Source organism: Seriola aureovittata, chromosome 4 (genome assembly GCF_021018895.1).
Source record: "Seriola aureovittata isolate HTS-2021-v1 ecotype China chromosome 4, ASM2101889v1, whole genome shotgun sequence".
NCBI classification, from domain to species: domain Eukaryota; kingdom Metazoa; phylum Chordata; class Actinopteri; order Carangiformes; family Carangidae; genus Seriola; species Seriola aureovittata.
This window is the reverse complement of record NC_079367.1, coordinates 27,603,221-27,621,985: the sequence shown is the minus strand read 5'-3', so window position 1 is coordinate 27,621,985 and position 18,765 is coordinate 27,603,221. Positions and strand designations below refer to the sequence as shown.

Sequence of the window (18,765 nt, the reverse complement as noted above, 5' to 3'; positions counted from 1 at the left end):
ACATTCTTCAGTGAGAATAAATTCATACGGATTATCTTTATCAGTCTAGCATTTGTTATCAAATAATGTGAATCCCTGCACCACATAATGCATTCCTAAAAAGCCATCAACACCAACTTTATTGATAATAAAGTAATTGAGTAAAAGTAAGTACTGAAGTAAACAGAAGTATACAGTAAACAAAGTTTTACTCTGGTGCTTGAGGGTTTTGCTTATATGAGAGACAGTTTCATGTAAATCATTTTAAGTTTGTTCAAATTAGCAACATAAGTTCATCTGCTGCCTTAAAAATGTTAAACAGCTCATTCAACGTTGTGCTATGAGATTTGAAAAAGTAAGACTAATTGAGCGAAGTGGACTGAACTTCAATAATGTTTAATAAACTTTAGATATTAAGTGGAATCGACTGTTTAGTTACACAGACAGTGATTTCACACAGATTTTCCTTCATTTTACATTTTCTCAATTTATAGAGTCAATTCTTCATCTGACATGAAGCACCTACAGCTGCAACTGTTGAAACCATTTTATACCAGAATCAGTACAAAGACAACATGTGAGGCTGCTGTGAGTGGATGAGGGTTGGGGCGGTTGGGACTGAATTATATTAACCTTTGTCATGCATTGTTTACATTACTGTAAAGAGAAACAACCAGGACTTAATTTAATGTGTATTAAAGACACACAGCATTTTTGCATCATACCTGTTTTATTCAAACTACAAAAAAGAGGCTCTGGAGAGACTCAATAAGCGCAAGTTAGGCATGTTAGGGTGTTAAAGGTGTAGAGTGAGAGTAGGCGCTCTTAGAGTAGTCTTCAAGAGATTCTTGAATATAGAGAGGGACGCTCTGGCAGCTTTCCATAGCTTGTTCTACCATCAGGGAACCACAGACTAGAACAGTCTGGACTGAGACTGTCTTGTGAGCAGGGTTGGTGATGACAGACCACATTCCTTGGAGGAACACAGTGGCTGAGAAGGAGCATGAGGCTGAATGACTGAGTTCAAATAGATGGTGCAGACCTAGAAGTCACTCTGAAGGCAGCAATAGTGACTTGGATTTGATTTGGGCAGCCATGAGTAGCCAGTGTAGGTTGAAGAGTGACATGTGTCCTTTTAGGCTGATCCAAAACCAGACTGGCTGCCTCATTCTCGACTTGTATAAAATGTGTATATTTGTATAACATATCACTGTATTTTAACATCGTCCATTCCTGCCACAAACAGCATATCTCTCATCTGTTCTGTTGTTTTTCTCCTATGAATAAAGTTCATTATGTCAGTCACAAAGATTTTAGTGTGGGTAAAGCAGGTGAATTAAAATCTCATCACATCTTTGACAAAAAGCACACAAGGTATCGAGGTGTAGTTTATAACTACATCCTGATCTAGGTCCTGATGTATTACTGACTGGGTCAGGGGGCCCTACAAAGCCTCTGCCTTAAGTGACTGTTTTTAATATTTCTGGTTGAAAATCAAAGAGCCCAGTGACAAAAATGCTCTGATATTTGTTTTCAGTCCAATGCTATGTTTATTTTATTTATGATGTTTCTATTCATTTTTTTTTCCTGCACTGTGCTCATTTAGACTGAAATCATCATAGTCATTTTGAACACAACTTTAGAGTTATGGTTAACCTACATGTCACAAATGCCCTGTGTGGTGCAGACCCTGTATACGAGGAGGGTTGTTGTCTCATTCACTGCAAAAATAATGACTCAGACACGTCACGCCTTGAAAATAAATAAACTATATTCAAACAAGGTCAACTTCACTTGATTAAAGACCTTCATTTTCTTTCAGTAACACATTACACCTCATGCCATGTTCTCAAAAACAAATTGTCTTTTTTTTTCTAAGATTTTTTTTTTCTGCATTTCATAAAAAAACTTTTATATCATCTTCAGTTAATAATTTATTACAGTATTGAATAAATGTATATGCCTATCACATGATATTGTAGTAACTCAGTCATTATTTCCCTACAAAGGTTCAGGCAGAGAGAAATTTTCATCATCACAGGAAAAAACTTCACAGAGAAACACAATGAAGAGCAAGACCTGGGAGGGAGCGAATGGGAGAAGAAGAAGAGGAGGGGGAGGGGGAGGGGGAGGAAGAAGAGGGGGACACTAACACAGACACAGAAATATCGTACACCAACAAACAAAAAGATGACCTGGGGTGTTGCTCGTTGCAGACGTAGCCTTGACACAACAGAGCGCAGCGCGGGCTCTCTTTTCACAGCTTCTGAAGGTAACAAAACTAACACACAGGAGACTCTGAATCCATAAATGCTGTCTGTGTGTGACTGTGTGTGTTTCTGATCAGTACGTCTGTATGGAGTTGTGGTTGTTTTCTGTGTGTGCCATTTGCTCATTTCACTTCACAGAATGTCTCTGGTGTTTTTGGGATTGCGGGGGAATCAACCTGATAAAATATGCCTATAGGCGTCCATCACAGTAGACCATGCTGCTAACACACATACACAGGGATTCATCATGCATCTGCAGAGGAGCACGGAGGGAGGCAAACACAGACACACACCGGGGAGGGAGGGGTGAGGAGGAGAGTCTGGATCGGGGAGGCATCACATCTAGCTACAGAACAGCAAAGGCCGAAGCCGGACAGTTAGTACAGAAGTTCATGGAAACAAGGAACATTGTCCGGACATTGTACACAGTTCTGTTCTTGGGCGCTGAGCCACATCTGGGTCACTTCTGCTGGGACAAAGCTGGGAGCACCGGACACAAGAGCTGATCCATTCTGTACCCGGTGGTGCTGATCATTTTTCACCCAGTCACAGATTACTTCATCAGACCTGTGTGTGCGTGTGTGTGTGTGTGTGTGTGTGTGTGTGTATATGTGTGTATGTGTATGTGTTGTGTAATCTTGGTCCCAGCTGGCGGTTTAGTGAGTGAACTTCAGTTAAGTTACTGTCAAAACCTCACACACCACTGACCTGCCTCAAAGCCACCATTAATATCTACAAAATGTCCCTGTTCAGCTCAAAACGAGCCGAGACTGACAATCATACTTACAATGTTCCACACTGTTTCTTCATGTAAACATGCTACCTACAGTCAAAACTCCCTCTTCAGGAGGACTGGATGAAGAAATGTACGTTGGCGGAGGGTAACAACAAACACTGCAGCAGATAAACATGTCAACTGACCTCTCGTCAAAAACCCACTCACGAAATAAGATGCGTATGAATTTTATCCTGTATTGCACGTTGAAACCACGCTCCTTGAACTAAACTCCAAACTGTTCACCTCAAGGACCTGTGGCACAGCTTATCCATAGATAAATAATCCTCTTGTAAATAAATAAATATCTAAATAATCTCATGAGAATAAATATACATAAGTAACACAGACACGAACGAGTCAGCAGATAAAGTATTTGACTAAATGAGATGAGATTACGCTCGGTTATGATACACTACACTGTTTGAGCAGTTCAAAGGGGAGCTTCCTCTGTGGAAAATATATCAAAATCTAATCCACTAAATTCAGTAACGATTTAATCTACACTACCAACTCTGTATACTGATACTACTCTAAACATTGTTTAGAAGTACAAAAAAATCTACCTCGGATATATCTGTAAGGAAAAGATACAAAATTGGTTTTAGAAAGTTTACAAAGTATAGTTAGTTAAGGGTAAATGAATTGAATCTTTCCAATATTATTGTATATAATAAGAGTAATAACAATTTCCACTTGTATAGCACTTATTATTTGTGGGTGAAATGTTTGTAATGCACCTGCAGCACGAAGCACAACGTTCTCACAGGAATATATTAAGGTGACTGATATTAGGCAGTAAATCTTACAGTAATTATAATGTTGACTGGGATGTCTCGACGTGTACAAAAGGACGCTGGGCTGTTGATGCTTTGTGTCTAAGCTAATAATTCATATCACACCATCATGTTGCACACTGCTCGCTACGTTTGCTGTGATATTTACTTTTTCATTTGCACCTCTCTTCGTTTTGTACCTCTCTGTTGTGCATCCTATCTATTTAGCAGCCAGTAGTTTCAGTAGCTTGTGAACATTTTACTGTATGTTCCAACTCTGCCATGCAATACTGAGCAACACATACATGTCATGAGGGGCAGCGTTCTGTAATGTGTTTCCCACGGAAAACAGTCTACGCTGTGGTATTATGACTATAGAAACTGTCTTTGATTTAAACCTAGGTTTGACAGTGTGGACCTGTCAGCTGTCTGCAAAATGAAGCCCTATCTGCTGCTGACCTACACGCTGTAAACAAAGCCTGGAGAACATTACATCATAGTTTAGTTAGTCCTTTTAAACAATGTTCACCAGAATGGAAAGTCATTTTTAGCAGGTTCTTACATACAGCGTATTGTGCTCTAAACACAGATGGATGGACGGGGACAAATTACAACAACCCCTTCCCACAGGAGAAGAAAGATCCAGTCTTACATGAATCAAACCTTCAAACAGTTCATAGTTTTCCTCCAGTGACTCTCCCTTCACATATTGCACACTAACGATTTCTCAGCTAAAGAGAAAAAAAAAAAAAACCCACAACACTATATGTTTTAGTTCCATCAAACAAAGTGCAGTCTGGACAGTTAGTTCAGCTGAGAGCTTGAATACTAGATTTTCACTTGAGCGTTTTCCTTAAGGCATTGTGTTGGTGCTGTCTTGAAGCAACAGTGTGGTGCAGACTAACATCCTGCAGGATCCTGTGTCCTGATCAATATGTGAATCTTGATGTTTAAAATCTATTTAGTCAGGTATTAAATTACTTAATTGCAATTAACTGGCTTAAGAGGCTTCACTCTTTAAAGTAAACAAGTGGTTCTCAAACTGGGGGGCACACCCCCCTGTGGGGAGGGAGGCATAGAGCCACTGCAGGGTGGGTGGGTGGGTATGTGGGGTGTAGGGGGCGTGGATGATGAGGAAAATATGGAGTGAAACTAAGTTGAGTGAATATGATTTATGTTGGGGAAATAAACAAAACAGTGCTGATCTGTATTTCACACAATTAATTTCCCTATTATTATTAACGATTGACAAAAATTGTGGGGTGGGGTTTTTTTTGGCTTCTGAAGGAGGGCATGCCGGAAAAAGTTTGAGAACCACTGAGCTAAACTAACACTGTTAAGTCTCTCTCTGTCTGACATGCTGCTGTCACTAAAGATAGAGGATTAGTCTGTCAGGATACATGCCACAGTAATGGCTGAGTCTGTCACTACCACAGTGTCACAGTGATGACTGACTGCTGTTCAGTGATCTCAGTCCATCTGGATGGAGCAAAAAGCCTCAAACAAAGACTCTACATATTTAATCTTTTCTGAGGAGGAAAATGTCCTTTTGTTCCTCTCAGACCAAACGCCTCTCCTACTTCCTGCATGCCTACACACACATTTCTACGGGAAGGAGTTATCACCAAGGACCAGCTGATAGTTTCTGTTCACCAAGTAGACACACAAATGCAGGCATGTAATCTACAGGTGGATTCTGTTCATTCCCTTTTACATAGTATATATATATGAGACTTATTATGTGAAGATGCTCCGTATCCGGCTACACATGCAAAAAAATAATCCTTTAGTTTGACACACAAGCCTCCGCCAGAGGGAGAGAACATCTGGTAAACAGACACATTTGACTGGAACACAAAGACGCTGGGGAGGAATGGCTCTTTAAAAACTGTCAGCCACTTCTAAACTTGTATTTCACCAGTTCATCATTTGTTTATTTGTTCAGCTAAGACTTCAGTTTCTAATGTTTGGGACCTGTGGCCTGGTTCCAGTCTGTGCATGAATTTCAAAAACTCTCTTTTCACTGTAATTTGGCTTTCTATACAAAAAAGTAGCTTTGCATTCTGGGGGATCCTTTCTTTCACCCTCTCTACGTTTTTCACTGGTGGCAACACTATCTGCCTCCTGAAAACACTACACTCTATATGTACACCGGTTTTTACTATTTACAGCGTGTGTGGAGAACAGCTTTCATCTATACTGTGCATTAGACAAGCATCACCACTTTATATGACTCTCCTGTAGTAAACAGACTTAATGTTGCTGTAAACATTCCACTCCTTTTTTCACACAGCGCTCCACCTCCTCCGTGAGGAAACGTGCAGCTGTACCAGTAAAGATGGAGAGGTGGCAGGGACACGTTTTGTTGCAGGATGTAACTCAGGAGAAATGTTGTCCAGTGTGCACAGGTTTCTGTTCCATCTTAACACTAACAGGCCTGCTCTTCTCTATCAGTGGTCTCATCCTCTAATCCAACCTAAACCCACCTGACTCTAAAATAAACCTTCTATACCACAGAATGAAACAGCGCTCCAGAGGCTGACCCTCTCTTCACCTCGAAAACTCCACAGTCGCTCTCTCTGTCTCTCCATCTTCCCTCTTCTAACTTTGCCTCTGTAACCTTTTGTATCCTCACTTCTCGCCCTTCACAAACACTTCCTCTCGCCCTACATCATGCCTGTAACTGTGCCTGTGTGTGTGTCTCTTATGATCTGATCTGTTTACACATGTGTACATATAAAGTGTGTGTGTGTGAACATGTATCTGGAGTATTTGAGTGTCCCTGCATCGAAGACCAGGACACCTCCAGGCTGCAGTGAGCCTCATTAAACAGATGAATCATACACTTGTTTCATGTCGAACTGTGAGCTGTATGGACTGAGTGTTAAAGTATATGTGTGTGTTGTTGTGCAATATTCTTCCAGAACTTTCTCCATCTCCGTTTTTAAAAGCCGTTTATGTGGCAGTAGGCCTCCAGGCTGGAGAAAAGGATGTAGAGGAACCACAGGCCCAGGAACAGCAGGCTGGTCAGGAGGCGGGGCACCCTTGGGCCACCGAGCTCTCCGCCAATGGAGGGCCGGCGTCTGAACAGGAGCACAGCCATGCAGATGAAAGCGAAGATGGTAAAGAGCGTGACAGAGAAGGCCAGCGACCCCGGGTCCACCTTGAACTCCTTCCCCTTGATTTTCCAGTAGACTGCGGCCACTGACCAGGCCACGCCGATCCCCAAGAACACGTTGACAGCGTTGCTACCAGTGACGTTTCCGACAGACGCATCGGCGTGCTGGTCCTGCATGGCGGCCACTTTGCTAGCGAAGGTGTCTGGGTGAGAGAAAGAGGTGGGAAGAGTAAATCATGCATATACACATTAACACACAAGTGCACATACAAAGAGAAGTAACTGCACTGTTAGGGGTGGGTATAAGTTTTGGGCTGCATGTAGACATTCACAGACAATTTATGTCATGTAAACCTTTGTGGATGTTTGCAGTCATGCAGATGTGGAAAATATCAATTGGAAGAATCCACTCAATAAACAGCTGGTACTATCTGCTGCTTTCTTGGGCCAATGTTTAACACAGTGGAAAAGTAGAGGAGATGTCACACTGACATTCTGTTGACCGGTGGTTCTCACGTCTTTGCCAATGAAAAGCGTTGAGAAACTGGTTAAACCTGTCAGGGCCCGGGTAGTTTTGTAATATATTTTGGTAGGTTTTGCGTTTGTGTCTTGTCTACTTCCTGTTTTATTTTGGTGTGTGTTCTTCCTTGTAGTGTCTAGCTTCCTTCCCTCCTGTTGATTGCCTCCCTTCCCCTAATGTGATACACCTGTGTATCGTTATCATTCAGTCTATATATGTGGTGGGTTTTTTTTCCTCTTCTGTGCCAGATCGTCTTATCGGATTGATCTGAGGCCACCTGTTCTGTGCTTGATAAAACCACAGATACTGAGGCAAGTGGGAGGGCAGATGCATTTCAGTTTTGAGGACACCAGACTCACACCCAGTGAAATTTCTTTCTCATGTAAATGGAGCCTTAAATCTCATTGAATGGATTGCGAATTTCTTGACAAGCATGTTGTTGCAATGTGACTTCTGTGATGTGATGTGTTGTTTGATTATAAAGCAGGTCTAGTTTTTATATTAATACTGTGAAAGTATCAAAGCAGAGAAATGCACACAGCCTGTATTCAGAAACTGAGACTTAAAACCAGCTGTCAGGACGTTTGTAACTCTGTGATGTCACAACAAAGCAGTCACCGCCCTCTGCCATGCCCCTAGCCCTGCCCGCGTGTACCCACCACCCAAACTTGCAGGATTTAGTTTCTCGTTAGAGTGTTTACCTGAAATCTATTTATATAGATTAATAAGATCATTCAGAAAAGTTCAACTTCAAAATAAAACACAGAAAACTGTCAAATATGGGACCTTTTAAAAGTTGGATTCATGATGCATGATCATGACACAAAAGTTCTGCTCATGTCACGTGGTCTGGTCTCACCTGTGTTTCCCTCTATACTTCCCTGCTCCCACACACTAAAAGAGGACTTTCACTCACCTGGAATAGAAGTTCCCAATGCCACAAACACCACTGCAGTCACTGTGTCCCGCAGACCCACGGTGCAGCCGAAGTGTGACGCCAAATCGCCGATGACGGCGGTGAGGAGGCCGATGACACTGATGGAGACGCAGAAACAGGCCCAGCCGTTCCAGTACTCTGTGGGCGGGACGCAGGCGAACAGAACCTTCCAGAAGACAGTGAGGAAATGCATGACATAGTCGTAACAAGATGGAAGACGCTCCTCACGTCCTTCCTCACCGTCATCGCCGTCACCTGACGGAGAGGGAAACAGGAGGAACATGAGACAAAATCATGGAGAAGATCAGAGTTGGAACATTTTCAACAAGTTAAACATTTAGACATGGACAGAAACTTCACAGTGCACATGGACAAGGCTGATGCAAGATCAACAGGTTTCATGCTCATGATATTATAAGAACACAGTGATGTTAAAATGCATCAGCATTTTCAGGGGGTTCCAGCATATAGAGATTTAATGTACAGACTTTTAAGTCCAAGCTGTTGAAGGTGGAGACATTACTGTCTGTAGTGAACCGTTCCTTCCACTAGATGGTGGCCTTGAATCACAAATCCCTCTCCCACCAGCCACTCATGGTTGGATAAGAGCACAGATTCATTGTGACAGCCATCCGCATCTGTCTTCATGTGTTTCAACTTTGCAGTCTAATAAGACTGCTGTTTTAAAACTAATATTTAGTATTTTAATTGAGAGAGTTGACTTTCTGTGTGTACTACCAAGAGATAAAAACACTGGTAGGTTCAGTCCTGGTTTAGGTGGGCAATTGTATTGAATGCTAAACAACATCTGTATAAATGAGTAGAACTGATACATTGCAATAACAACAATCTTGCAAGTTAACTGTGTCACACTGTGAGAATGATTTAACAATTATTAAAAACCTTTTTATTTCATTTTATTTAACCAATTATCTTGGCTGCAGCCTGTGTCAGACTGTACAATATGGTGGAATGAAATCCTGCTGAATTGGATGTAAACTGAACAGCAGAGCAGAGAAATCGATGCCATCTGCTTTCATGATTTGAAAATGTAGCAAAATTCTCACTCGGCTGTTGCTGGACTTATAGCAAGCTAAGCTCATCTGACGACCAAAGATTTCTCTCACAACCGTCAATTTAGTCTGGGAACAGCCCAAAATCACCCATGTTAAACAAGATGGACAACATCTGAAAATAAGACCTAGTGTCACAACACAGACTGATTGGGTTATTTTTTAAGGAGTACAGATGTAAGTTCATTAACAGGCTGATTGTATTCATTATCAGTAAAGACTGCAAGGCCAGGCCCCTAATTACAAAACAACAGTAATGGGGAACTTGGAGACCCTGGTTTACAGAACCAGGACGCTTTCACATATGGAGTTATTAATAACAAACGGTAATCAGTTAATGAGTCTTTAAAAACAGTGAATTGTGAATATTCATCAAGCTCACAGCAGTTGTTTAGACTTCGTGGCAGGTGTTTGCTCCCTCCGGTAATATGTCTATTTACACTCATACACACGCTCACCTGCGCTGACAGTGACCGCCTCAACAAACTGTTCCCTCCAGGAGTGTGTGCCGATCACCAGCGCCAGGTTGGTCTTCTTAATGAGCTTGTCAACGGTGCTCTGCCAATCAGAACCACAACACACTTCATTAGCAACCAGTTGCAGCCGAGCTCAGGTGACAGGGTGACGGTGAAGTCAGACTAAACTAGAATATAAACAAACAATATTTTCCTGAATGACAGGTCTGTCCTACCCCCTCTCTCAAACTGCCTTGACAGTGGAGAGCCTCTCGACTTCACAGGTTCAAGTTCAATCAGACTGAACTCTGTACAAAGTCGAGGAGGCGGGGCCACAGGGTTGGAAAAGAGCATCTGTATGGCTTGGAGGAAACAATTTTTTTACAGAAAGTGCGGGTGTTTACCAGGAAGTATGGGGTACAGGATAGTCAAATGCTGCTTTGATTGTGACTGCTGCTTTTAAAAGTAAACGTTTGGAACATGGGGTTATGGAATATGAAGGCTACAGGCAGCGAACAGTACCACAACAGAAATGTAATCCAAACATATTCTCCTCACCATGTGTTACATGCTGTGCTGATTTTCAGTTTCGTTTGCAGAGGATTTGATTTCCCATCCTCTGAGACGTCTGCCACCAGCTCAGAGCAATAAACCTCTGTTTGTATCAGAGTGGTGTTTGTTATAAACTGAGTAAACTAAACCTCTCAGCTGCTTCAGAGTAAAAGCAATAGTGTCTATACATCAATAATAAAAACATGTATATACAGTATGAACAAATATGCAGACTTTGTCTACAGCTGCACTAACTGTGTCACGACTTAAGGAGAAACCTAATGCTGTTTGTTTGGAGCTGAGATTTTTTTCCTTTTTAGAGAAACACACCTCAGTAAGTTTAATTACAAACTAACAAATGAACTGCATTATTCACTAAGTTTATTCTCACTACCCACAAATAATAAGAGACAAGGCAAATTATATTTCCACAGGGGGTCAGCTGACTTAGAAATCACATAGAGGGTGAGGATATTGCATTTGAGTGGACCGTGTTTGGAGTGATGAATTCGTCTGTTTTGTTGATGTTGATGTTGTTTGTTTCGTGCTCATTCCCTTTGTACTCTCTGCCCCTCTGTGATGACTGCTCACACAGTCTCTGCTGCTGTTGCTTTTTAACATGTGAAAGTGAGGAGGATGTTTGATTTGTTTGCTTCCTCTGTTGACTTGAGTTTTTCCTTTGATTCTTATTAAGACAAAGTGTAGAACTGAAGCCAGTGACTAACTGATAACCAAGAATGTTTGAGTGATTTCTGGTCCATTGAAACCTGTGAAACACACACTGCTTCGCTTACATACATGATGCTGATGAAGAAAGGAATTATAGTATTTATTGATATTTAAAGCTCCATATTTTCCTCTTCTCCTGTGTTTTATTTGAAGTGTTGATCCATAAGAAGATATATTTGTGGTTTTAAGAACCAAAAATCATCTCAATGAAGTTTTACATCTCCTCTCTCAGGCTTCTCTCTGGAGCTCTGGTAACAACAGGCTCTGAGTCTCTCTTCTGATTGGACTGTTTTCTGAGTGATCCAATAACAATATAGCAGATTTCAGGTAAACACTCAGTGAAACCAAATCCTGCAAGGTTGGATGGTGGGTCCAGGTGGGCGGGGCTTGGGGCATGTCTGAGAGCGGTGACTGCTTAGTTGTGACGTCACAAAGTTACTGAAGTCCTGACGGTTTCTGAATACTTTCTATGTCGAATGAGCGCTTTGATACTTTCACAGTATTAATATAGAACCTAAACCTGCTTTATAATCAAACAACACATGGACAGATACCTTATACAATATTGGACCTTTAAATCATTTATTTTGTGCATTCCACACAGACAGTTATAAAATTGTGGTACTTCGCTCAGTGCCTCCGGTAAAACAGTGTATGAAGAAATCCACTACTCTTGACAGGGCTGGAACATTTCCTTATTTAAAAATCCATTTATTTAATGATTAGCAATAAAACATGCTTCTCTGTGTTGAACCTTTTGTGATTGGAGGCTTATTGCTGTGCCAATAAACTTAACTCATTTCATTGCTTGGAGGGACCTGCAGTGGGTATTGGCTCATGTGCTAATGTCTGCCTTTATTTGCTTAAAATACACCTGAGCTCACACATTTCAAATATTTGGATTACTCAAATTCTAATTCCTCCAATGTAGCTCTTTGCACAGGGGAAGGCAGTGGAAGCCTAGAGGGCAGACGTAGCAGCACTCTGTGCATGTCACAAGAGTTTGAATCCTGCACGCCTCCAGCGAGCTGCGACTCATACATCTTCAATAATTCAAACCCATTTCAGAGCTGCTCGTTGAGAGGGTTAGGACCCGGGCTCATGAGTGTGAGAAAGAGGGTCAAGGTGGATTATGTAACAACCAGAAGAGCAGAGTTCAGTCCTTCATATTCACAAAATCAGTCCTCAAACACTGTCTACTCCTGCACAGAGAGACATATAGCTCAAATATTACTTGGGCAGGACTGGGAGTACATACTGTATGTGTTAAGAAATAATGAATCAAAATCAATTTTATTTTTCAATTAACCTTTTATACACCACTCTTTTGGAACTTTGTTAGCCGTTCTATATTTTCAATAAGAATATAATGATTTGTTAATAACTTATAAGGTTGCTGCGGGCTACCATCAATATTTATTTTTGATTTGAGAACATTAACAAACAAAAACAAGGACCATTGCTGAAAATAATTGTCAGTGGCACTTCTTCCAGAGGAAACAAGGTGAGGAAAATAAATAAATGATGGTGCACCTTGAACTCATATGACTCCTCGATGACCACCTCCAGACGGCTGTGCTCTCCCAGGATGGGCTTCCCCATCTCAGCTATCCTCCGGGCCTCTTCCTCCTCAGCACTCATCTGCCCCTCCACCCCCTCTGTGGGTGGAAAAAAGGGAGGGAAAGAGGGAGAGAGGGAGAGAGGAAGAGAGGGAGAGGTGATGTGAAGGAAACGAGAAGGACGCTATCAGTGAGTGTGAGTTGAAACTAAAATGTCACAGAGATTTCCAAGTTCTACCTCCATCAATAATAGATGTGAGTCAGCATTTTATTTAGAGCTGCACTACATCACTTGAGTCTGAAATATGTATTTGAATCTGTACGTGAGCATGAGCGTGACTGCGTGTGTGTGTGTGTGTGTGTGTGTGTGCATGTTCTTACACAGCGTGGGTGAAGGACATGAGAAGATGACAGATGGACAATATCTGTGTGTGTGTGTGTGTGAGAGAGAGTGAGAGAGGTAGCAACAGCACAGCGACACAGAAAGATTAGAGAGGAGGATTTACAGAGAACAACGAAAAGAGCAGGTGCAGATAGTTTCTTCCAAAATGTTAACACCAACATTTGGTTGGTTTTCTTCTTCATTGAAGTTGAGAATAAAACTGAAAATATTCTTTTAGACCAAATTATATGACACATAAATAGGGTCTGGTACAATCTTCAGTCCGTGTCAGACTGTACGATATACATTTTAAAGCCCTTTCATCACATAGTGTGATGAAGGCCTGATGAATCACAGTGCTTCAGAGAAAACTAAAAAAATGTGATCTTATGTGATATTCTGCTGCTGTGATATTGCTTTGTAAACGTGCGTCACAGCAGCAGTTCAATTAAGAGGTTTTGGTCCTAAATGTCGACTGACAACCAAACAATTCACCACTTTTGTCTGGAACAGCCAGAAAAAAAACACAGTGTAAAGGCACCTTTACACTTTATCTTACTTTTATTAATTTATTTAGTCAATACGGCAATTCAATTATGAAACTGTTTCAGCTCAGAGTCCAAGATAACATCTTCATATAACTCCTAACGTCCAGCCAACAGTCTTAAACCCAAAGATATATTACTTTACAGAGTAGAGCAAATACTGTTGTTTGAAGAGCCAGAGGGGAACCAGGGAATGTTTTTCATTTCTGCTTAATAAATTACTTAAACTACTATTATCATAATTGCTGTTGATTAATTTTGTGCTGTCGCTGTTTAATGAAGTGTTTCTAACTGCAATCCAATTAAGGCAAAAACAACAAACTCAACTTGTGATAAAGATTTTGCCGTACTGGAATTGAGGTCTATTCACCTGGTTGGAAAGATACGGATGCGATGAAGCTAAAAAGCTTAACCTTGTGCCTCTTGATAACATCGATTCACTTGAGAGTCTTTCTTCGTCTGCTTCCAAACAACACGGCCCGGTTTGTGTTATTGATCAGCTGCCAACAGAGTAGCAACAGCAGCTCCACCAACCGGAGTTCATCTTTCAGAAATAACTGAGAAATTCAACCAATCAGGGATCATCTTACAAACAAGAGTGTCTCTCTACCAAAGAGAGAGGATGTGACACTGCTGTGGTCCACAAAGAGCTTTGGGAATACTTTAAGGCTTCTAGGCTGAGTGTGTGTTCGTGTCTGCTGTAAGTGGCATTTTCTCATTCGTCCATTCTGCTCAGGAGGTATGGAGGCAGTGTGTGTATGCGAGTGTGTGTGTGTGTGTGCGCGTGTGTTTGTGAGTGAGTGAATGAAGAGCAGTCAGAGATTATAGCCCTCCCCTCTCCTCAAAGGCAGCTCATGTCTAATTAGGAAGAGACTGTAGGAGTAAAGCAGCATATGGCAAACATCCCTGCAGTATTCATTGACATTATTTCAGGCTGTCATAAACACATTCTCAGATACGTGCACAGATGCATGAATACACACATGACCACACACGCTCAAATATGGTTTCGCTCCGCTTTGAGGTCCTTCCTCTGAGCAGTACCATCACCAGAGAACAGACTCAACACAGATCGGCTCTCCTGCTGCGACAGACGGGTAACAGAGAGCCTTCGGGACAATGAGCATCATTATGTGTCATCAGCGCTGCAGGGCTTCCCGCTCTCACAACACTTTTCTTTTAGCCTCTGAATTCTGCTTCAGCTGCCTCCAATCGGCTCCGAGTGGCAGCAGGGGGTATTTTGAATTTTGGAAAGTGTGTGTGAAGTTGTCAAAGAAAAACCACGTGCCTTGTGCACACAGTGGAAAATCAATAAATCTGCTTCTTTACTACACAGTACTTCCTAATCTTGCTTCCTCAGGATACTGCGCTCAGCTGCTGCTGTGCGGAGAAAATGTGGATTTGTCACAAGCTCGGATGATTTCCCGCTCAAACCTAATCTGAGCACGAATCAGTGAGTCGTCAGTTAGCAGGGAGAGGGATGTCTTCTCTCATGCAGGTTGACCTCATTTAGATATGATATGTATTTTCACTAAATTATTTCAACTTTAACATTTTCAAGAGAATATACAGCTGCACTGTTTTCAAAAATCAATGACCACACCTTCGTTCTCTCTTCTACTCTCACAAATCCGAGATCAATTTTCATATAAACAATTCAATCAAGTTTTCCAATTATCCCATTTACACCAGCTGAGTTTCCACTGCGGTTTTGCACAAAAAAAGAACTGATAAATCGACAAAACACAATTGTGGATGCTCTGTGTTTCCAGTGAGTTTTGTTTTGCGATTAAAGGTGGGTTTTCTTCTCTTGCTATATTGTTCCAATTAAACGTGGCGGTGGATTTCCAGTTGGAACTGGCTCCCTGCGGCCTGGTGCAGCAGCCTCCATGACTCGAATATGAAAAAAGTGTGTCCATTTTAAGAATATAAGAATAGTCTGAAAAACTACCATGTGAATTTTTTTTTTTTTTTTCGAAAATTCACGTGTTTCCATTACTCGTTTTTAAGTTTGCAATTTCAAATTAAGCAGGTTAATGGAAACACACCTACTCTCTCATGCCTCCCACACACAAGGCTCCCAAACAGTCACGGAAAGAAATAGTACATCAAATTATAAAACGGTACATATGATAAAGCGCAACGAGCACAACCAGCCCATTTGGTCGTCTAAGAAAGACTACAAACCCAGTGTTACCTCTGCATCAGCGCAAGCGAATGTACACGCTCGTTTCAGAACTGCTCCATTGTTCAGTGCTGGGATTCACAGAGGCCGGTTCTGCTGTGATCCAAATGTAAACAGACAAAGACCCATCTCTCCAGCACGCCAGGCTACAAGAGGCGCCAGGAATGTGAGTCAGGCTATTACAGTGTGGGCCAGAGTAAACAATGTCCTGGCTGAGAGGGAACCTGAGCGGCTGCAGCAGAAAGAAAATGTGGCATCTGTTCACGTTCTCTGCAACTGAAAATAAATTACATTTCATTTTTTAATGTTCAAATTTCACTACAGCTGAAATATCAATATAAGAAGTTAAAGTAATTTGGAGCAAGTGTCTTTGTCAGTAATGAGTGTCTGTTCATGGGAACATTGGATAAGATTTCTTTTCTAAAGGAAATTTTCAAATGAACGCAGCTTTTTAACATTTATCATTTTTCACATGAATGTTGTTTTAATGTCATCTCTGGTGTGTGGGTAACTTCCTGTCATTATCAGTTCTGTTGGAGATTATGTTGGAAACCCTGAGAGGTGCATGTCTTCTTCTGAGTGACATCACTCTGTTACTTAGTTATTAAAGTTGTGGGTACACCGTGTTTACTACTCAATGGTAAATGGCAAATGACTGGATTTCTAAAGCTCTGTTATCCAAAGCTCTTTACTATTTGCCTCTTATTAACCCATTCACACACACATTGATGGCAGCTAGCACCATGCAAGAGCTGCTATCAGGAGCAAAGGAAGTGCACTAATCTAATTGTTTATTTATTATCAACTGTTTTAATTATTATTATTATTATTGTTATCAACAATGACGTAATGGACACATGAATTTCCCTTAGTATCAATCTATCTATCTATCTATCTATCTATCTATCTATCTATCTATCTATCTATCTATCTATCTATCTATCTATCTATCTATCTATCTATCTATCTATCTATCTATCTATCGAGAGCCGTTAGAGTCCAATGTCTTTGTGACGTCTGGTGCCATCAGGGCAGGTTAAGAAATATCTGGATAGATATGGGTAGAAACTGAAAAACCCACAGAGAGTGAAGCAGGAACAGTTTGACTTCAAGCTATGAGCCTGTGTAAATGCGTTTTTCAATGTGTTGTGTAAGAAGCAACACTGCTACGCTGAAATGTAGTCCAGGGCATTTAATGTTCTCTCTCTTCTTCTAGCAACAGGAAATGCAACAAAGCACACAGAATGACTGAACGTCTCAGTCTCTTTCTAAATTTACTGATGCTTTGATGTGGATTAAACCAAAGCTTCAAATATCTCAGATCTAATATTATCAGTAATTGGGTCTAAGATAAGATCATCCTCAGATTTAAAACTGAAACAAATAGTTGATTGACAGAAAATTAATCTGCTACTATTTTGATAATTAAATAATTCCCTTGTTTCAGCTTCTTAATTGTGAGGATTTGCAGCTTTTCTCTGCTTCATATCATTATAAACTACATACAGTATCTATGGGTTGTGCACTGTTGGTTGGACAAAACAAGACGTGACGACTTTGGCTTTAGGAAATTTCATTCTTTTCTGACATTTTATAGAACAATTAATCAACTGATTAAGAAAATAATCAGCAGATTAATTGATAATAAAAACAATTAGTTAGTTGCAGCTCTACTCTGACTTCCTTACAATTCAGATTAAGTTGGGACCTTGAGTTTGAAGCGGGAGGAATAATCAGATGGTCTTACCTTGGTTGAGCAGCAGAGCTGTAAAGAAAACAGGGATGAAAAAACAGCAGTAAGTAATAACACACATTCAACAGAATCAAAGCTCATCCTAAAAACACAGCAAGCTACTCACACAAATACACACAGACACAATAATAAGAAGCTCCTGTGTCCATCATTTATCATTATTCTTCTCATTTCATATTTTTTCACCCACTCTCTCCACAAATAAACAAATCATGTTGTTTGTTTTTGTATTTACCATTAACAAAAGTCTCTAGTCTGATCGCTCCATGCAGCTAACACTGCCTTTACAATCTGAGTCTAACAATCCCTCAAATTTAAATCAGCAATCCTTTCTCTCTCTGTGTTTCCACATTTCCTACATCACTCTGTGCCTTGTTGTTGTGACAGGTAATGGATGAATGGATGGGGTTCCTGAATGAGTGTGTAGTTGTGTGTGTGTCTTTTTGTCTGAGATAAGATGAAACTTTATTGATCCCTGTGGGTAAAGTGGGTCACTGAGGCAGCTAAAAAAAAAAACAAAACAGCACAAACATGTGCCGTAGTTTGGATTAGCTGCATCAATTTAAATTTAGCAGACTTTATTTGTAGTAAATATGAACTAATAAGCAGCGAAAGTTTATAAAATTCCTTGTAAGCTAGAATTACAGCCTCATGGTTGTGTATGTCTCCGCCAACCGGGTAAGTTGCAGACTCATGCATTTTATATGTAAAAAGACTTTGAAGGGATTTAATAAAAGTAAATCAAGTGTGTCAATCAAATGCAGAACATTATGACACACACTGTGAAGTTGACCTTTGACCTTTTGCATATAAAATGTCATCACTTCATCATTTTATCCTTATAGACATTTGTGTTAAATTGTGTTATAATTAGCCTCTGAATTCTTGAGTTATGGCAAAAAACATGTGTTTGTGAGGCCACAGTGACGTTGACCTTTGACCAACAATCTCATCTCTGAGTCCAATTGGACGTTTGTGCCAAATTTCAATTTGTGTTTCTGAGATATCACGTTCATAAGAATGGGACGGACAGATTGACGGACCTGTTTGTGTCTTTCCCAGCCCTCTCTGTGTGCCTGTCGTTCTGCATGAGCGCATGCTGCTGGGACTGGGATCAGCCGAGACCAAGCACTGTCTCCGTCATGGTTTCATTGTCC

General features: G+C 40.9%; 1 protein-coding gene across 2 annotated transcripts in view; it reads right to left on the bottom strand.

Moving 5' to 3' along the window:
* Window positions 1-1,728: 1,728 nt before the first annotated feature.
* The window catches only part of slc8a2b (solute carrier family 8 member 2b), a 162,625-nt gene continuing 145,588 nt past the window's right edge, over window positions 1,729-18,765 (bottom strand). For both annotated transcript variants that reach the window (XM_056373471.1, XM_056373472.1), the window contains 5 exons: window positions 17,603-17,620; window positions 12,718-12,842; window positions 9,907-10,006; window positions 8,355-8,630; window positions 1,729-7,121 (listed from right to left, as the gene is read on the bottom strand). In XM_056373471.1, coding sequence (XP_056229446.1) covers window positions 6,745-7,121; window positions 8,355-8,630; window positions 9,907-10,006; window positions 12,718-12,842; window positions 17,603-17,620 — 896 coding nt within the window. In that variant the 3' untranslated portion in view covers window positions 1,729-6,744. The remainder of the gene's footprint in view (window positions 7,122-8,354; window positions 8,631-9,906; window positions 10,007-12,717; window positions 12,843-17,602; window positions 17,621-18,765) is intronic.